The following is a 19,554-nucleotide window of genomic DNA, read 5'->3' on the forward strand; positions in this document are numbered from 1 at the left end:
GTTTAGTCTATTGAGTCTTTTATTGGTCTGCCTGTTTAAGTTTTGGCTTTGTTAAATATCTTTTCTTACTTTTGGTTTAATAAAACCCCTTTTTGAATTAAACACCTGTGTCCTTTATGCCTTTTACTGCTTGGTCCCTGACACTTGTGTAAGTGTTAATATTAGATAATGGAAACATGAACACAAAGCCAGCAGCACAAAGAGACTTTAAAGTGATCGCCACAGTGATTCTGCTTTAAAAACATCAACAGGTACAAACTGAGGCTGCAGCCTGACTGCTTATCACTGCTTGAAGGTCACTTTGGGCTTAGCATTAGCATGCTGTCTGTGCAGATGCTTGCAAAGAGCAGCATAGTGCAGTTGTTTCTGTCCTAGATGCTATATTCACGCTGTAGACTGCACCACAATTTCCTCCCTTGCCACTTGAACTGAAATCAGCTGATTGCAGCCTAAGTGGAGCCGATAAACGGGATGGCAAGCTGGCTAACAAGTCCAAGGAACTGAGCTATTAGGAATCAGTTCTCCATTCCTGTCCCAGATCATTAGTTAAGGTTAAAGGAATAATTGCCTCAAGAAAACTCTGACTCTGTTAACCTGGCTACAGCGCTGAAGGGAAACCTGTGATTGTTCTTAGTGTCTTCAATCAGTGATGAATAGTAAGCTAGCTAGCTTTTATAGGACTTTTTCATAGCCTCTGTTCTCTATTCTATTTTATTCTGTTCTATTCTATTCTAGAGCAAAAAAGTTCTTTCCAGAATAAAGATCTTCTAAATTAGTGAGATGGCATTTCCTTTCAAGCTTATGGGTTATCTGCTTTAAGGTGCACACTTGAGAGCTATACCAGGGAGTCAAGCACTTCGATTTGGTGGTTTCTTTTTCAGAGGAGCCACAGTCATACAGTGTGAGGATGCTTTACAAATAATAAGATACCTGACTGTACACAGTACAGGTTCAGTAGCTGCTCTGGACTGTGTTGCAAGTGGTATTGATGAAATTAGCAGTGGAGGAATTATGTCCTTACATTTCACTACAGCACTTTCCAAAGACATCTGCTGTAGTGAAATGTATTCAGCACTGTTGTGTAATTCATTGTTGTAGAATAGACATTTACCTGGCCCGTCCCAGCCCAGTTTATAAGTGCTCAGGCCAATAAGAATCAAATTTTATTCCCAAAAACATTTTCTGTCAACGGGAATCCAAGTCAGTTTACAACAGCTGAATGGTTGGAATTAATTAATGATGGAACAATATTAAATCATTGATTAACCACATGGTGAGCCACCCGTGTAGTCTCACCCCTGAAACTGTAGCTGTGAACACTCCACATAAGCTGCTAACTGACAGTAAATGTATTTAATTCATTTATTATTTATTTATTTTACACATTAATAGGTTTCAGGTTGTATTGACAAAACATGTAAGCATGTGTAACCAGGCATGTTTTTAAAGAGCATTATAAGACACTTCAGTGCTTTTAATTAATATTTATATGTTTAACACATTTTTGTTTTTCACATAAACACATTTGATTCATGTACGTTATCTTTTATCTGGCAGGTAGTTTTATTAAGTAAATCTGTAGCAAACCAGGAAAAATGAATGACATGTCAGGTCATTTTTGTGTGTCCTTTCTGCGTTATAGTTGCACACAGTGTCCACTGTTGTTTGTTGTTCTGCATGTGGCTGCTCCAATCACTCAGAGTAAAGGACATGCATATGGATTAACACAACCACAAATACATAAAAGGGTGACATTATGGTGACTAGGTGCATCTTTTTTATTGTTTATGGTCTGAACTATGATAAATATTCTTCATAGCCTTAGACTTACACTCTCAGTGCAGGCCTGCACTAAACCAGCCTCCTCTGGCCAGTCTTTGTCTCTGCGGCTCTGTTTACTGTGGTAAACGGAAAGAAAACATGCTCTTATGATTTTATCCAAGCAGACTCAATGTACACTGTGTCTGTATGCAGCCATCTGTAGCACAACACTTCATCATGGAAATAAACTCTGAGTTTTGTTAACATACAGCAGCTGATACTGGCAATGAGACGTTTTACTCTTACCTGTACACACAAACAATAGAACCACATTTGGAGTACAACCATTTGTTTTCTCGTAGCTTTCTTTCTGTCCACATGAATAAGCCTTGGTTACACCATCATTCTGTATTCTATGGCTAAATACTGAGGAACGAATCAGGAGTGCAGAGAAAAAAGAAATCAAAACACTACATGGGTACAGCACGCTGTATTTGACATGTACCTGTAGTTAAAACCATCTTCACACAGAGAGGTGAACAAATGTGTGCACACACATACAACACAGGTGTAACAGTCCAGGCACAAATATACCACAACCAATAAATAGAGACACAAAGTATATACAGCATTTAAAGAGAGAGTGGGAGGAGCAACATGTCATTTATAAAACAACAAATCTTTTTAGAAAATAAGTTGCAAGAGCTTTTAATGGCACCACTGACATTAATTTCTATTATTACATGCAATTGTATCAAAACTGTTAAAGCTGTAGCCTGGAATAAGAGCTGGGCATTCCCAGCCATGTCACCTACACCTGCTGTCACATGTACACACAAGGTCTCCCGTAGTGATGGTGACACTGGCCACTGAAAAGTTGGACACCAGGAGCAAACGATCCTGTTTGAAAGTGGCAAATTCATCCTTAAGGGCGGGCGAAGGGTGCAGGAGGCAAAGCTGTCAACACAGCTTGCTTTGTTTTACAGGCTGGCAGTGACTCATGTCTACCTCTGAAATGCAACAATTATAGTAACTGATGCCCCTGAAAAAAGGTTGGCCAATTTGAAACCTTCATTTAAAAAAAACAAACAAACGTTAGTTATCATTTATTTACCTCATGCTGTTTTTACTACTTTAAAATGATGTTAACAGAAGCTGAAGCACTCAGTTGGCATTAAATGGATGATCAGATTCAGTGTATTTAACTAACATTGCAGATTTTAGATTCAGGTTATTTTCTCACTCTCTTGTTTCCTGGAATTACATTCAGTCCATGTATGAGGGTGAATCGGACCTTAGTACACTTCAGTAAACTAATCCTGAACTCAAATCCCATCCTTCCAGGCATGCTTTAATTAAGATCCAGCTATTAGGATCCAATTTATTATCAGTGATTGTTAGTGTTCGTCTGTCAGTGGCAGCTAATATGAGTTTATGGAGAAACCTCAGTGAAAGACGTTAACATGTCTTTTTCATCTCTGATGTCATTGTAGACTCATGTTTTTATTTATTTGTTTTGTTACATATAACTGTAGCAATGAGAAGTAAAAAGAACTGAAAACACAAAGAGAGCGTTTTGTTTATCTTCCTGTTGGTGAGAGTTGTATCCATACTTTTACTTAAATATGTTGTATACACAGTGTTGGGGAGTAACGGAATACATGTACCGCCGTTACGTATTCAGAATACAAAATATGAGTAACTGTATTCCGTTACAGTTACCGTTTAAAAAGGTGGTATTCAGAATACAGTTACTTTGTTGAAATAAATGGAATACACGGCGGTACTTCCCTGTTTCATATTGTCGCGGGTCAGGATTGTTTGGGTTTGTTTGACAGCTACGTTCTGTTGTTCCAGGCGGCAGCGTTACGGTTGCCATGGTTACAGGGTGACGCGCTCTCTCTCTGCGTGTTTCCTGGGTGAGAGAGCGCTTTTTTGTTGTTGTTGTTGTGCTAAGCTAAAAGGCAGAATGCTACAGGCATAGCTCTAAAGCATGTAGCCTGATGGGCAGTGTAGTCCGTGCTGCAGGGAGAATGGACTACCATACCCGTTATGTGTCTGTGAGCGAGGGAGGGAGAGAAAGGAAAAGTCCGAGCTGTCACGGAGCAAAAACGGGAGCTGGAAGCATGTAAATATAATAATAACCACTGCAGCCAAGAAGAGTGCCTGAGGAGCCCATTTGTAAGTAAGCTATTAAGACTCAACTGTACACTGTGTTCGTGTTTTCCTCCGGAAAAAATAAGTTCCGTTGGAGCAGCCTTTCAACGCCTCTCTCTGTCTCCCGCAAGGCAAAGTTGACCCAGACAACAAAGTAAAGCTAGTTTTCGGCTACCAGCCCGACAGGGAACCGGACGTATTAGCCAGAGGTCCCTTTACTACGTTTCGGAGCCGCGGACCTTCAGTAACAGTAATAAATCACAGCAATAGGACATTCATGTAGTTGTAAACAGCATGATAATATATTAAGTATTCCAAAGTATTCAGAATACGTTACTCTCATTGAGTAACGTAACGGAATACGTTACAGAATACATTTTGGGGCATGTATTCAGTATTCTGTAGTGGAATACATTTTAAAAGTAACCTTCCCAACACTGTGTATACATGCTTACTTGAGGGTTAAGTAAATTTCCCATTTTAATGACTGTATTAAAAACATAACCATTTCCAGCACAATGCTGTGACAGAGTGATTAAAGCGGTCAACTTTAAAACAAGTTCAAAGCTGGATTACAAGCTACAATAGATCTGAGGTTTGGCCACCCAGTTGCCACGCTGTTATGAAATGACTTCTGTCATGACCCACCACTACAGTAGTGAACATGTTATTATTACATATTGCAAACACGGACTGAGCTGGATTCAAAGGAGAGAGCAAGGGAAGAAATCTAGGTGTGGTTCTGTTGGTTTCACTGACAGCAGCTTCGGTCCATTAGGGGATACTGCAGGGAGGGATGTCAGTTGTCACTTGTTGTCTTGTTGTAACTGACAAGCTGGCATTTGTCAGTTAGGATCGCTGCTCTGTGGATTCTTCTTTATAGTTTTGGAAACTCTGTTCATGAGGCCGTCTGGTCTCAGTGCCTGTCAGTGATTGGCTGCTCAGGATGCTTCCTCAGCCTTGATCCTGAATGCAAGCAGGGGTGGGAGAGGTTATATTTTAATGTTAGCATAAAGTTTTGGTTTTGTTTTCAAAAAAAGGACACGTAACTTTCAATAGCACAACGTTGCCAATACAGAACAAGGTGTTGTTTTCCCACTGGAGGAACTGCCTATAAGACCAGTGTTTCTCCACTGCAGCGAAGACTCCAAGGTTAGGCATATTAGTCTGCTCATAAAAAATGCAGTTTCAGGCTTTCATGGATACAAAATATTTAACTTGTAAGGCCCGGCAAATTAAAGTCAGCTTTCTCTTGTTGAGCCAGTCTTGTACAGGCTGCTGATCAACATCAAAGTGAGGATCAAGTTTATAACAGTGGTAAGTTATTACTATCCTGTATGAACACAGGAAGTGTCAGGCAGCTAGCTTGGCTCAAACTAAGTATTAATTGAAGCTCCGCTATTGTGCTTTGTGAGTGACTGGATGCTGCAACTGTGTGATAATTGCCCAGTAAAGCTTAAGCCCTAATGGCAGGCACACTCATATCTCAGCTTTCTGTTTCTCTGTTATATTCATTTATAAGACACCTTCCTGCAGCTTTGGGCATTTTTATTCAAACTCTAGAGCGTAACAGTAGGAGTGAGGCTTGAAGCCATGACGTTATTCAGTCAGGCTTTGCTCATTCCCAATGACAACATATATTACACTCATTTCCAAATATATCAGGAACCTTGGCTTTGCTTTTATTTTCAACACCATTTTATTTATTTCAAGTATTTTTGCCTTTTTCTATTTGTCTTTACTTATTGACCATTTATGACACTTAAAAAGAAATATGTTGTGCATCACCAGTCAACCTAAAATATGATACAGTATGGTATGACTTTTTGGCCAATATCAAACAGTTGCACTGTGTGATGGAGGGACACAATACACTCTGTCCAGAAGTATTTGGACAGTAATATTTTTGTAAAGTTAACATAATGGATTTTAAATCAAACAATCAAAATGTAATTGTGCTTTTACAAAAATGTCCAAACAAAAGACTGAGTTTTTTCTATAAGTGTTTTCCTTTTGATTGTTTTAACCTCTTACTGTGCAGTAAGGTGCTTTGGTATCCAGGGGTCTGGAAGGTTCTCCTGGTTGTAGGACCTTCACCCTCTGTTGTGATGGCATGTACCTCCAGCCTGTACAAACTAGCAGGGTGTAGGCCTGACACCACTAGAACATTACCATCCTGAAAAAGAGGAGACAGCAAGTCGAGGAGACGTACGAGACAGAGTGTGAAACACTCGTGTTGTGTGAAAGTGCAGGAAAGCTGCAGACTAAACCAGGTTTCAGCTGAGGGCCCCTGAGATTTGCCCGCAGAAGAAATCAATTTTGAATTTGCATTTAAACTTAGTCTTCATACAATATTTGTCTATTAAATGTCTATTAAATCTAATTAAACAATTAAAAGTCTAGACAGACTTTTAATTCATTTGAAAGCCTGATGCTTAGCCTCGTCCACCCCAGCTGTAAAACTCAGAAACCAGTCTTACTTGTTACCATCTATCGTCCACCTGGGCCTTACACAGAGTTTCTCTCTGATTTCTCAGACTTTTTATCTGATTTAGTGCTCAGCTCAGATAAAATAATTATTGTGGGTGATTTTAACATCCATGTAGATGCTAAAAATGACAGCCTCAACATCGCATTTAATCTGTTACTAGACTCAATTGGCTTCTCTCAAAATGTAAAAGAACCCACCCACCACTTTAATCACACTCTAGATCTTGTTTTAACATATGGCATAGAAACTGAACATTTAACAGTGTTTCCTGAAAACCCTCTGCTGTCTGATCATTTCCTGATAACATTTACATTTACAATAATTGATTACACAGCAGTGGAGAGTAGACTTTATCAAAGTAGATGTCTTTCTGAAAGTGCTGTAACTAAGTTTAAGAATATAATCCACCCACTGTTATCATCTTCAATGCCCTGTACCAACATAGAGCAGAGCAGCTATCTGAACGCTACTCCAACAGAGGTCGATTATCTTGTTAATAATTTTACCTCCTCACTACGTGCGACTCTGGATACTGTAGCTCCTGTGAAAACTAAGGCCTCAAATCCAAAGTCCCTGACTCCGTGGTATAATTCTCAAACACGTAGCCTAAAGCAGATAACTCGTAAGCTGGAGAGGAAATGGCGTGTCACAAATTTAGAGGATCATCATTTAGCCTGGAGAAATAGTTTGCTGCTTTATAAGAAAGCCCTCCATAAAGCCAGAACATCTTACTATTCGTCACTGATTGAAGAAAATAAGAACAACCCCAGGTTTCTCTTCAGCACTGTAGCCAGGCTGACAAAAAAGTCAGAGCTCTACTGAGCCAACCATCCTTTTAACGTTAACTAGTAATGACTTCATGAACTTCTTCACAAATAAAATTTTTATCATTAGAGAAAAAATTACCAATAATCATCCCACAGATGTAATATTATCTACAGCTACTTTTAGTACCATTGATGTTAAGTTAGACTCTTTTTCTCCAATTGATCTTTCTGAGTTAACTTCAATAATTAATTCCTCCAAACCATCAACGTGTCTTTTAGACCCCATTCCTACAAAACTGCTCAAAGAAGTCCTGCCATTAATTAATGCTTCAATCTTAAATATGATCAACCTATCTCTAATAATCGGCTATGTACCACAGGCCTTCAAGCTGGCTGTAGTTAAACCTTTACTTAAAAAGCCATCTCTAGACCCAGCTGTCTTAGCTAATTATAGGCCAATCTCCAACCTTCCTTTCATATCAAAAAATCCTTGAAAGAGTAGTTGTCAAACAGCTAACAGATCATCTGCAGAGGAATGGCTTATTTGAAGAGTTTCAGTCAGGTTTCAGAGCTCATCACAGCACAGAAACAGCTTTAGTGAAGGTTACAAATGATCTTCTTATGGCCTCTGACAGTGGACTCATCTCTGTGCTTGTCCTGCTAGACCTCAGTGCTGCGTTCGATACTGTTGACCATAATATCCTATTAGAGCGATTAGAACATGCTGTAGGTATTACAGGTACTGCACTGCAGTGGTTTGTATCATATCTATCTAATAGACTCCAGTTTGTACATGTAAATGGAGAGTCCTCTTCAGACACTAAGGTCAATTATGGTGTTCCACAGGGTTCAGTGCTAGGACCAATTCTATTTACATTATACATGCTTCCCTAGGCAACATCATTAGAAGACATAGCATAAATTTTCACTGCTATGCAGATGACACGCAGCTCTATCTGTCCATGAAGCCAGGTAACACACACCAATTAGTTAAACTGCAGGAATGTCTTAAAGACATAAAGACCTGGATGGCCGCTAACTTTCTGCTTCTTAATTCAGATAAAACTGAGGTTATTGTACTCGGCCCTGAAAATCTTAGAAATATGGTATCTAAGCAGATTCTTACTCTGGATGGCATTACCTTGGCCTCCAGTAACACTGTGAGAAACCTTGAGTCATTTTTGACCAGGACATGTCCTTCAATGCACATATTAAACATGTAAGACTGCTTTCTTCCATTTGCGCAACATCTCTAAAATTAGAAATATCCTGTCTCAGAGTGATGCTGAAAAACTAGTTCATGCATTTATTACTTCCAGGCTGGACTACTGTAATTCACTATTATCAGGAAGTCCTAAAAACTCGCTGAGAAGTCTTCAGCTAATCCAAAATGCTGCAGCAAGAGTCCTGACAGGGACTAGAAAGAGAAGCAGATTTCTCCTGTTTTGGCTTCCTTCATTGGCTTCCTGTTAAATCCAGAATTGATTTCAAAATCCTGCTCCTCACATACAAGGTCTTAAATAATCAGGCCCCATCTTATCTTAATGACCTTGTAGTACCATATCACCCTATTAGAGCACTTCGCTCTCACACTGCAGGCCTACTTGTTGTTCCTAGAGTATTTAAAAGTAGAATGGGAGGCAGAGCCTTCAGTTTTCAGGCCCCTCTTCTGTGGAACCAACTTCCAGTTTGGATTCGGAGACAGACACTATCTCTACTTTCAAGATTAGGCTTAAAACTGTCCTTTTGTTAAAGCATATAGTTAGGGCTGGACCAGGTGACCCTGAATCCTCCCTTAGTTATGCTGCAATAGACGTGAGGCTGCCGGGGATTCCCATGATGCATTGAGTTTTTCCTTCCAGTCACCTTTCTCACTCACTATGTGCTAATAGACCTCTCTGCATCGAATCATATCTGTTATTAATCTCTGTCTCTCTTCCACAGCATGTCTTTCATCCTGTTTTCCTTCTTTCACCCCAACCGGTCACAGCAGATGGCCGCCCCTCCCTGAGCCTGGTTCTGCCGGAGGTTTCTTCCTGTTAAAAGGGAGTTTTTCCTTCCCACTGTCGCCAAAGTGCTTGCTCATAGGGGGTCATATGATTGTTGGGTTTTTCTCTGTATTTATTATTGTGCTATCTACTGTACAATATAAAGCGCCTTGAGGCGACTTTTGTTGTGATTTGGCGCTATATAAATAAAATTGAATTGAATTGAATTGAATTAAGTTATCCTGGAAGTAAAGAAAAGAGAAAGCTAAGTATTTCACTGTACTATCACAAAACTAAGACACAAAGAAATCGATATCAGCAGAAGGCGATTTTTGTTGCTTTTTTACATTTAAGAAGATCAATTTCTCATTCACGTGTCATGCAACATTTTTTATATCAAAATTACTTTTGCACATTAACTTTACTGGCGGCAGCTCACAGGCCTGGCAGATCCCCAAAGAAAGCATCCCCTAGAACCAGTAACAACTGTGCGTTACAAAGGTCAAAGACCTCTGCAGTAATATAACTGGTAGACAGGCTAGCGAAGATAAGTAGCCCATGGCCTCAATAAGGTGGTTGAGGATTCCAAAGAGTGGAATGGATGAGCTCAGAAAATTAGGAATTGAAGGAGAAGAGATCAAAGGACATTTGGGACAATGAAAGACCCTGATAGATGAATGAGGGGAACAATCAGGTAGCGACGTGGCTTGACTCTGAACTGAAGCTCTGACAGTGACGCATGCCAAATGATAGATGGCAGAAGCTGCCAATCTAGTGCTGGAAAAGTGAGCTGCTGTATTTTGCAAAAGAATGTTAGGTAAGAGAGAACCTGGCATCCCGGTGCAAAAAACCTTCTGCTGCATTAGTAAGTGAGGGATAGAGACAGAGAACCTGGCGTCGTACCGAAAGGAATCACTGCTGATTAGCATCTGAAGGCTAGATGCATGGAAACTGGCATTCCAGTTCTAGAGAAAGTTGCTTCTGCATTTTGCAAATGAAAACTTGTTTTTTTGGAAACGACAGATAGATGGAGAAAGCTGACATCCAGAAGGCAGAATGGTTTCCTGCTGCTTTTTGCATTGATAGATGCAGAGAAGCTTGTTGCTGCATTTTGCGACTGAGGAGAAAGAATCTGGCATCCCAGTTCACTGCTGAAGGGTTCACTGCTGCTTTGTATATGAAGGATCAATGGGGAAATACAAGCATCCCAGCGGCAGAAAGAATTGCTGCTACATTTGCAAAGGAGAGATAGAGAACGAGAACCTGGCACCTCGGCGACAAAAAGCTTGTTGCTACATTTTGCGAAGGAGGGATACAGGGAAGGGAAACCGGCAACTCGTTGGTAGAAAAGCTTGCTGCTGAGTTTGCAAATGAGGGAAGAAAACCTGGCATCATGGTGCCATAAAAGTATGCTGCTGCATTTTGCAAAGAAGGGATAGAGTGAAGGGGAACTGGCAACCAAGGGCCTTTTTTTTGTTGTTTGCAAATGATAGATAGTTGCAGAGAACTGGTGGTAGAAAAGCCTACTGGTGTTTGCGAATGACGGCTAGAGAAGAACCTGGCATCCCAGTGACAAACTTGCTTCTTTACTTGCTCCTAAAGGAGGGATAGAAAACATCAAAGCTGGCATCCTATGGCTATCAGAGATAAATGGCAATGGAGGAGCAGCAGAGCATTGAACTAGCGACTGATTTGCAAGTGCGCAAATGTGGGAGGAGGCAGGTGCACAGAACTGAGCTTGCCCCTGCTACCTGGCACTGATGGGTGGGTGGAGCTACAAGATACACAGTAGCATTTGCTGTTGGAGGTGCAATTTTACTTCTGCATGGAAGAAGACTTTGGATAGACATTTAGATGTGTGAGGTTAAAAAACTACAAAAGTTAGCTTTGAATGCTGGCGGTAGAAGCAGCTGAAACCAGGCTACGGTCCAGTTTGAATCTTTAATGGAAGGATATTTGGGAGACCTTTTGGAAGCGCTGGAATGGTGTGGCTTCTGAGTCTATTGGCTTTTTGACTAACTTGCCCAGCCTGTGGGCCTGTTTCAGAGCAATGTGAGTGGAGCTGTGAGCTTTGCTGGTGGGTGATCTTGTTGAATTCCACGGAGGTGACGAGTGGCCAGAGTTACTTCATAACTTAAGGTATTCGGCATTTGGTCTCTTTGAAGCGTCGCCATGACATTGAGAGTGTTTGGGTTTCTTGGATTGCCTGGAGGGAAACCGATGAAGCAGAGCTCTGTAGTTCTTCGTCTGATGTGGTGACGGACAAGAGGGCGACTGTAAGCAAATGGAAGGGTGACTAAGATTATGTTACTCTTGTAAGATGAACTGTGTTAAAGACGTTCTTGAAAGGTGTTTGCACGAGAACGGACAAAAAGGAGAACGAACTGTGTTCGCACGAAAACAAGAACGAACAGCTTGTAGAACTGGGGGATCATAAATAGATAAGAACCAGAAGGGACTTTTTTTTGCCTTTTCCTGTTTCAGTTCCAGCAGTGATGAGTTCCCTTCACTGTGCCTTTTCTGTATTACTGGTTTAATAGTGAGTAAAGACAGATGTAGTTATGCATTTCTCTTAATGATTTTAGAAAAACTGGTGACGAACTTTAGGCCTAGTATGAGTCGAGTCAAGTTGACACTTTTACAGGTTAAAAACTTAGATGCTCATCAAGGTTCTTTATTTGCCGTCTGTGCATAAAACCAGCAGTCAAGGCACACTGGAATTCTCTCATCTGGAATTCTGAGAGTCTCTCAGTCATGCTCAGTGCTTCGATGTTTTTGCAATAATAATTTAGCAATAAGATGGATTTTGCCATACCAAGCAATAACTGTATTTTTAAAAACATCACTTTTCAGATTTAATTTTCCACATTGTATAGTTTAGTAAAGTCACTTCACTGACCGGAGGTAGGATCTGGGACTGGGAGATCAAGGTGCGAGGCAGCTTGACGTTGTAGTTGCGGTTAGTTGAGATGACTTCTGCCCAGGTAACCTGGTAACCAGTTAGCTGCTGGTGGGATGAAGTCATAGATATATCCCAGCTAAAGATAGCTGTCACATTGCCACCCAGGACCTCAAAAGATGCAATCAGGTTGGTTGGTTTCACCAGGACTTTCTGAAGATTCACAGCTGAAAAATACACAACCAGACAGTCAAATGAAGTCAGATACTTGAATGATGAACAAGTTTAGCCTCTCCATGAGAAAGCAAGTGGCATAAACTTCCAATCACTCACCAGAAGTATAAAAAAAGACAAATTGGAGCATGATTATGTCTCCTGAGGCAATTTTGAATATTTCTGCATATGATTCCTCTGAAATTACATTTCATATTTACATCATTGTGTTGTGTATTGTTAAGGGTCCGATACTGAGGACGAGAGTAAAACAACGATGGTCCAGAAGAGCTTGGTCAAAACAACTGATTTTAATGAATACACGCAGCGTGGGGAGATGTAAACTGCAAAACATCAGCTGTAGATCTCCGCCCAAAAATACACTCCAGATTGCTTTTATAACATCAGGGTATTATAACGCCCCCTCTTGCATTTAAAAGCACATAATTTGCATCTTAAGAACATTATTTGCCTCTTTTACAGACAATGATCAATCTTAAGAGATAAATGCAGACACAGAAGTTCCCCTTTCTGGGATCCTCTTCCAAACATGGTGATGATCTCAGGCCTTTGAGGTCCCCATGGACTCGTCCTCCTTCTGTCACCTGTTGTCAAGTAAACTCTAGTGCAACATGTTGCTGAAAACACTCAGGCCTTTGCTCCGCTACTATTTTTACTGTAACAATATACTCAGCATATAAGCTTTTAAGATTATAGATTTAACTCAACGATTTAAAGTGGTTATAACTGCACCTGTAATAAACATGTTAATATGTGATTATGATAACCCCTGTAATACAAATTATAACATAATGCCAACAGCTTCAATAAATGCTTTGATGAAATGATAATTAATGCAATGATAAAGATGATGGTTATGAACAGTAACCGTAAAATAATTTCTTTAATCCTACAGTATTTATACTGCTTTTGAAATGTGATGGGGTTAAAATGGGAAAAACAATCTGGAGCGGCTTTCTGGCACCTTCAGTAAATGAGTAGTTAAATCTGATAGATAAAGTTAAGTTTTCATGTGGCCGGTCGTGCTCCAGCCGACGATATTTGCTCAGTAATAAGAAAAGGTGTCGATGTTGTGGTACCTCAGAAGCTAGCTAGTGAAAAAAAGCAAGCATAAATGGAGTAACATTTTAAGGTCATTTGAAGCACATCTTTTCAAACAGCTCAACAAATACCATCAAACAAAACACTTTTATATGTGTACTTTGTTACATACTGCATCATTGTAACTAATGTAAATTTATTTACATTATTTCCCAGAAGGAAAAGAAATATGTTAATGTCATGTTAATGTGATGGAGTGACACTCAATGGAGAGATGGAGAAAGGCGTAAGAAAGAGAGGACATGAGAGGAAGTTAAGATTTTATTTTGAAAGGTAAGGATTGCTCAACAAGTCAGATTTGATAATCTGGAAAAGTTCAATTTAATTTTAGACTTTTAATGTGTATATCTATATGTATTGTTGCATTTTGTTTTTGTTAATTATCTTTCAAAACTAACTGAAGCGCACAAATGTTTGTGTTACTGGAGGATTGCGTGAAAAACTGGGCAGTTTAATACAGGCTAAACTGACTGGTTTGCAGTATTGCAATTTACAGTTTCACGTGCTGCACTATTTTGCACCATATTATCATCATAATTCTTTTCTCAGTGGTGCACTACTACACCCAGTCTTAAAGTTGTCTCACTTCCCATTTCCAACTTTAAACCCGATTATGGTTGTAAAGTTTCAAATTCCTCAAATGATGTACGGAAGGTAGGGGAGGGGCCGGTTGCATTAAGAGATTTGATTGGGCAGTTCAGTGTCAGTAATTTTTTTATACATATGTGTCTTGTCAGTCAGAATTGCTCTGTTTAAAAAAAAAGGTTTGATTAGAAGTTAACTGAGTTGACCTCGCTGACTCTTGCTGCACTTAGAAAGTGTTGAAGTGTGCAGACACTGATCAGTAAAATAAAATAAATAATCCATTATTTCAGCTTAAAATCTAATATTCATAAAAGTACATTTTCTCGATGCTGCGTTTGCCTCACCGGTTTCTCTGGGACAGTTGACAGGTGTTGGACTCTTGGCCTGGATGGTGGCGCAGGAAGGTGTATGAAAGCTGGTGCTTTCTGCCAGAGGATGACTCGTCTTGCTGACTGGCTGCAGAAGGACTTTATACTTACAGGAGAAGAGTAAGCCCTGCAGGCTGATAAAGCTCTCCTAGATTAGACAGACAGGGTGTGAGCATGGCTGACTGGAGACTGATTCCCAATTTCAGATTACTGCAACTCTCATTTCACAGCAGGCAAGGCAAAGAGTAAAATCACCTGCTCACGATGCATACATTGTCTTGTCCTATCAATAACAAGATTAATAAAAGCAGTCCTTTTTATCTGTACCACCCATGTGATGTGTTTCAACTCTGTTTTATTTTGGCTATGGAAATTAAATACTTATAATTTCACCTCCATGATCAGAATGATACTCGTTTATTTGAATAGGGTTACCTTTGTACTGGTCTTCTCCATAGGTCTGGTCTGGTTGTGTCCGCAGTGTTCAGGTCCCCACTGGATTCTGTAGAATTCAACCAAAGGGTCTACACACACAAGAAGCCATTAAAAGAAGAAATAATGGATCTGTTTATGTTGAGTCTTGCACAGTCAGAACCACTTTGTTCATTAGCTGTATTATACTGTTATCTCCATGCAACCTTTAATGTTTTTTTACTTGTTTAAACCTGCTTTTTTAAACCTAGTTATGTAATGACACAGATCATCTCGTAACTGTTTTGCTATGTCACTTTTTCTCTCAAGCTTCCTTTGAGTGCTTTTATGGAGGTTGTTACCATGATTGTTTATCCACCTTAAGGAATCACAGGCCAAATGCTTCTTCTTTTGGTATATTTATTAAGGCATTGGATGATTAATAAGAAACATGTACATGGACCCCTTTTGTTCTGAAGATGCAGTCTGAAAGCAGTTAGCTGCAGCCAAATTCCAAAGTGAGTACCTATCTTAGCATTACAAAGAGTTTTATAGGAAAATGTGCATCTATCTGATTGGTTAAAAGAGGTGAGGAGGAGCCGCGGTTTAAACTCAGTACCCCCTTCATTGGCACTTGGGCTGGTCGCAGCCTCTCAGCACCCACTCTCATCCAATCCTAGGGACTTGCACCTAGGAGGGGGAGGGATCCTACACTGCGACATGTATCAGATGCTTTCCCTTGTCTCACGTCTCTCGCCTGATAACTTGTTGTTCTAATCACTGTGAGGGCAATTCTGGCTGAGACTGGATACTGTTTTTATCTCACGTAGTCCCTGTTACCCACCTCGTCATAGAACTACCTTCACCTTGGAGCTTCTTACATTGACATCATTTTTGAACACTGTCTAGACCTCTAAATTCTTAAGCTGTTATTCACTATAATACCTAAAGGGTGACAAGATTTAAATACTCATTCATGAGATTCAATATGGTGTCTCAGTCCAGCCTGGAGCTCACTCCCATTTCTGCTTTACCAGATTATATATTCACTTTTTATTTTATGACCTAGTAACCCTGTTTTCAGGTCCAAGGCTGGCCTGTGCACTGCAGCTTGTGGGCTCATGGTGGAGGTCCAACTAGGATTGCAGAGATTAGGTTTAGGTTTTTGATTCCAACCTTGCAGAAACATTAAATTACCAGCCCTGGTGTGATTGGGGTCATTTTTGATGGAGTCTTCTTGTCATGTGATGACACTTGTCTCTAGTCACCAAGCACTCACTCAGTGAACCTGTGTGCTTCCAACCACAGCCCTAAAACTTCAAATACATGAATTTATATTCACCCAAATCTCTGTAGCTTGCCACTGCGTGCTAGATCGTTGTGTCAACAAGCTCAGTTTGACCAGTCCTCCGAGTCCTTTCTGGTATTTAGTTTTTCATCCTTGTTTTTAGGGTAAAGGTTTTAGCAGTGCTGTTCTGTGTCTTCCTTTTTTCCAGATACCTGAGCCATTATTTTTAAATGTCAGCTAACTAGTGAGCTTACTGCTAATTCTTTATTACTGGTTTTCATAGAGTCTTTTGCCCCATGTACACCAATAAACCTTTACTGAGGCTAAACTGCTGAACTTTTAATCACTACATCTGAGTTATTTCTGACCTGTACGTGGGTTAAAGCCCAGTAATAGAAGAAGTGGCCCAACAACAGCTTAGTGTATTCCTGCATTTACATATCCTGCACAGCCTTCAGGCTGCAGAGAAATAGGGCTGTTTCTAGAAGCGAGAGGTAGGAGCTTACAGTTTGCATCATTGCAAGACGGATTGTCAGTCACATCAGGGAAAGATTATGGGAGTGACTAAATCCCTCACTCCACAGGACATTTTTGCACAGTCCACTGTTTGGCAGACCAACATAACTCATTCTTCCCCTGTGTTAACTGTGAGTATGGCACAGAGCATTTATTTTGTTTTTAACTTTGAGTCTGTGTTCATATAATTGCGTCTTTGCTCTGCATGGTTATTTTTGTGTTTGTTTTCTTGTTTTTTTTTTCTATGCAGTGTTTGGCACTGACTGCTGTGATGCAGTAGTTTCCTAGAGACGTTCTTTTCTGTGGGAGACATTAAGCAGCTCTAACCTTAGCTCATGTTTCAAGATTCGCTTCAGCCTCTTGCTGATTTTGTGAAACTGGTGGCTAACATTATGTCTCCTGGCAGCAGCCTCCTTCCATAACATGAATTACTCATCATATTTATACATTCTGCACAGAAAATACATTTCTTTTTCAGAATAACGTGTATTGCAATTTTTGCTGAGTAAACCTTGGCACATTTATCTCTGCACGCTGTTTCAAAACAGGGTATTTGTCTTTTTTTTAACAGCAGCTGTTTGAACTTTTCCAGAGCAGCTGCAGGATAACTCAGATGTTACTTGTGACATGATTTGTACATACCCACGCTTCTCTGCCAGTAAACATGAACCCTGAGCTCTCCGTCCTGGTAGAACGGTGTCCCCACATCCAGGACGTCACCTGTAGGGCTTCTGGGAGCATTCGTGGCTTCAAAACAGACAAAATACAATCAAACATGAACTGACGCCTTAAAGCATCACATACAGTGATACGTGAGTGACTCTAGTCTGTAAAAAAACCAAACACATGCCACGACACAGCCGCAGGTACAAAAACCTTTTAGTATCAATCATTTGAGGTAATTATTGCCTGTATGACTTGTCGGTGTCTCGAGTTGTTGTGGAGGAATTTGGGCCCACTCTTCTTTACACCGTTACTTCATTTCATTGATGCTTGTGAGCCTTTGTCTGTGAGCAGCTCTTTCAAGGTCTCTTCACAGTATTTCATGTTGAGGTCCAGGTCGAGGTCGGGACTTTGGGCCACAGCTGCATTCTTTCTGTTATAGATTTGTTACAATTTGGGATCTTTGTCCTGTTGAAGAGTTGCTGTTTTGCAGTCTGTGTCTCATATGCTAACTGAGGCCTTTGCAGTCTGACTTTGGATGAATTTGCTTGGACTCCTGGGATCGGTAACCATCTTGACTGTTTCCACACATGAATAATATTTTTTCCTGTGGTAGACTTCAAATTTCGTTATAACCCTTCCCAGACTGCTGGACAGCAATGATTACTTCTCGAGGATCACTGCTGATGTCGTTCCTCCTCAGTGTGTTAGTACACACCTGAATGCTGCAGAGGCACTCTCATTTACTGATAATCACTTAATAAAGTGCATCTGACTAGGAGCAGCTGGACACTGCTTACTTTTCCTCTTAATTCTGATGGAAGCAGTAAGGCTGCGCTACACAACAGCATAAACCCTGTCAAATCTTTGTTTTTTACATGAACTTTATGTTTCATAATCTCAGTGAATACAAAGCATCACTGTGGAAAGCTGATGAGTAGATCTCACTCAGGGTTTTTGAGAAGTTTAAGTTTAATTCACTTATTAACAACTAGATGTACAGTAAAACCCAATGAAAGTAAATAGAAACTGACTGACTGGAACACATCAGAGCGTGTAGGTTTGATGACAGTTTCTTCATTAGTATTAACTATGACTTTATTTGGATTATGCACTCTATCTGCATGCAACAGTTTTTTCCCACCCATGTCACGTGTGGGGCTGTGCACATACTGATACATCTCCAGTCTCTGTTTTCAGGTTGTTTCTGATTGCCTGTGATTTTAATGCATTTCCCTTCACTTTCAAGTTTTTATCATTTCATCACTGCAAGACTTAGAATAAAAAATTAAAAAAAAACAGTTTCTACTTTACATTAAAGATAAATCTATACATTTAATTTTACCAATTTGATATATACATTTGGGGGGGGGGGGGGGGGTGAAACTATCACAATGTGCTTTTATGAATGAACTCTGGTTTCCAAGCTTGTGAAGGCTTTTCCAAGAACAGAAATCATTCAGCTTATGAAAATGTTGACAAACATACATACTTTGCATTTTAACGGGCTGAAAAAAATGTCACGTACAGAAAACGTTGATGTGCTGGTAAACTTTTTCACCTTGAACGTTCACACGACACTTTCTGCTCTGCACAAAAGTACAGACGCTGACAGCGACTTCACTTCAAACCTTCTTCCATGATGCACTCACTCTCACGCTCATTTCTGTAATTGTCAAGAACATTTTCTATTCTTTTTCTTTGTATAATGTCAACCATCTCTTTGAAAGGAATGCCTTGACATTTTGAATTTCAAAGCTAAAAGAGTTTTCAGCCCTGTCGCACTGATAAGTTTGTAGGTGTGGAATGTTAAGGTTGCATCTGGAGTGAAGCTCTGAGATACAGGAGATCAAAGATTGAACATCCCAGCGGGAGAAAACCTTTGAAATATTAAACCCCAAGGTGCTTTTTTAAAAAATAAAAAATGTCACCATAAAAGTGTAAAAGCAAACCTAACGATTATACAAATGCGTGGCAGGCAAAGCAAGAGGAAACTTTCAGTGCGAGCCTAAACATCTGAACATGCTTTTACACTTTAGAGAAATTTTAAGCCGACATGAAGACGTTTTCTTTTCTTCACGACACAATCACGAGCTCAAGCTGAAAAAGTCAAAGCCTCTGTGTCGCGTGCATGTTTCCGTACTTTGCTGCGTGGTGAAGTGGAGGACAGCGCGCGGTCCTTTGAGCTGAGTTTGTCCCCAGTAAGACACAGCCTGAACCTCCACACTGTAGCTCCTGTTGGTCCTCATGCTGTCCAGCTCCACCTGGCTCTGTGCACACAAACACACACAGACACACAATTAGGCACATACCACATCACTGATT

The 19,554-nt window shown here is 40.2% G+C and overlaps 1 protein-coding gene across 1 annotated transcript in view; it reads right to left on the bottom strand.

The window, feature by feature from the left end:
- Positions 1-11,291: 11,291 nt before the first annotated feature.
- anos1a (anosmin 1a) overlaps positions 11,292-19,554 on the bottom strand; it is a 28,315-nt gene continuing 20,052 nt past the window's right edge. Inside the window, exons 9-14 of the mRNA XM_039606655.1 lie at positions 19,373-19,499; positions 17,209-17,313; positions 14,787-14,875; positions 14,328-14,499; positions 12,064-12,290; positions 11,292-11,438 (exon numbers count right to left, since the gene is read on the bottom strand). Of these exons, the coding sequence (XP_039462589.1) occupies positions 11,292-11,438; positions 12,064-12,290; positions 14,328-14,499; positions 14,787-14,875; positions 17,209-17,313; positions 19,373-19,499 (867 nt within the window). The remainder of the gene's footprint in view (positions 11,439-12,063; positions 12,291-14,327; positions 14,500-14,786; positions 14,876-17,208; positions 17,314-19,372; positions 19,500-19,554) is intronic.

Source organism: Oreochromis aureus, linkage group 23, assembly GCF_013358895.1.
Source record: "Oreochromis aureus strain Israel breed Guangdong linkage group 23, ZZ_aureus, whole genome shotgun sequence".
NCBI lineage: Eukaryota > Metazoa > Chordata > Actinopteri > Cichliformes > Cichlidae > Oreochromis > Oreochromis aureus.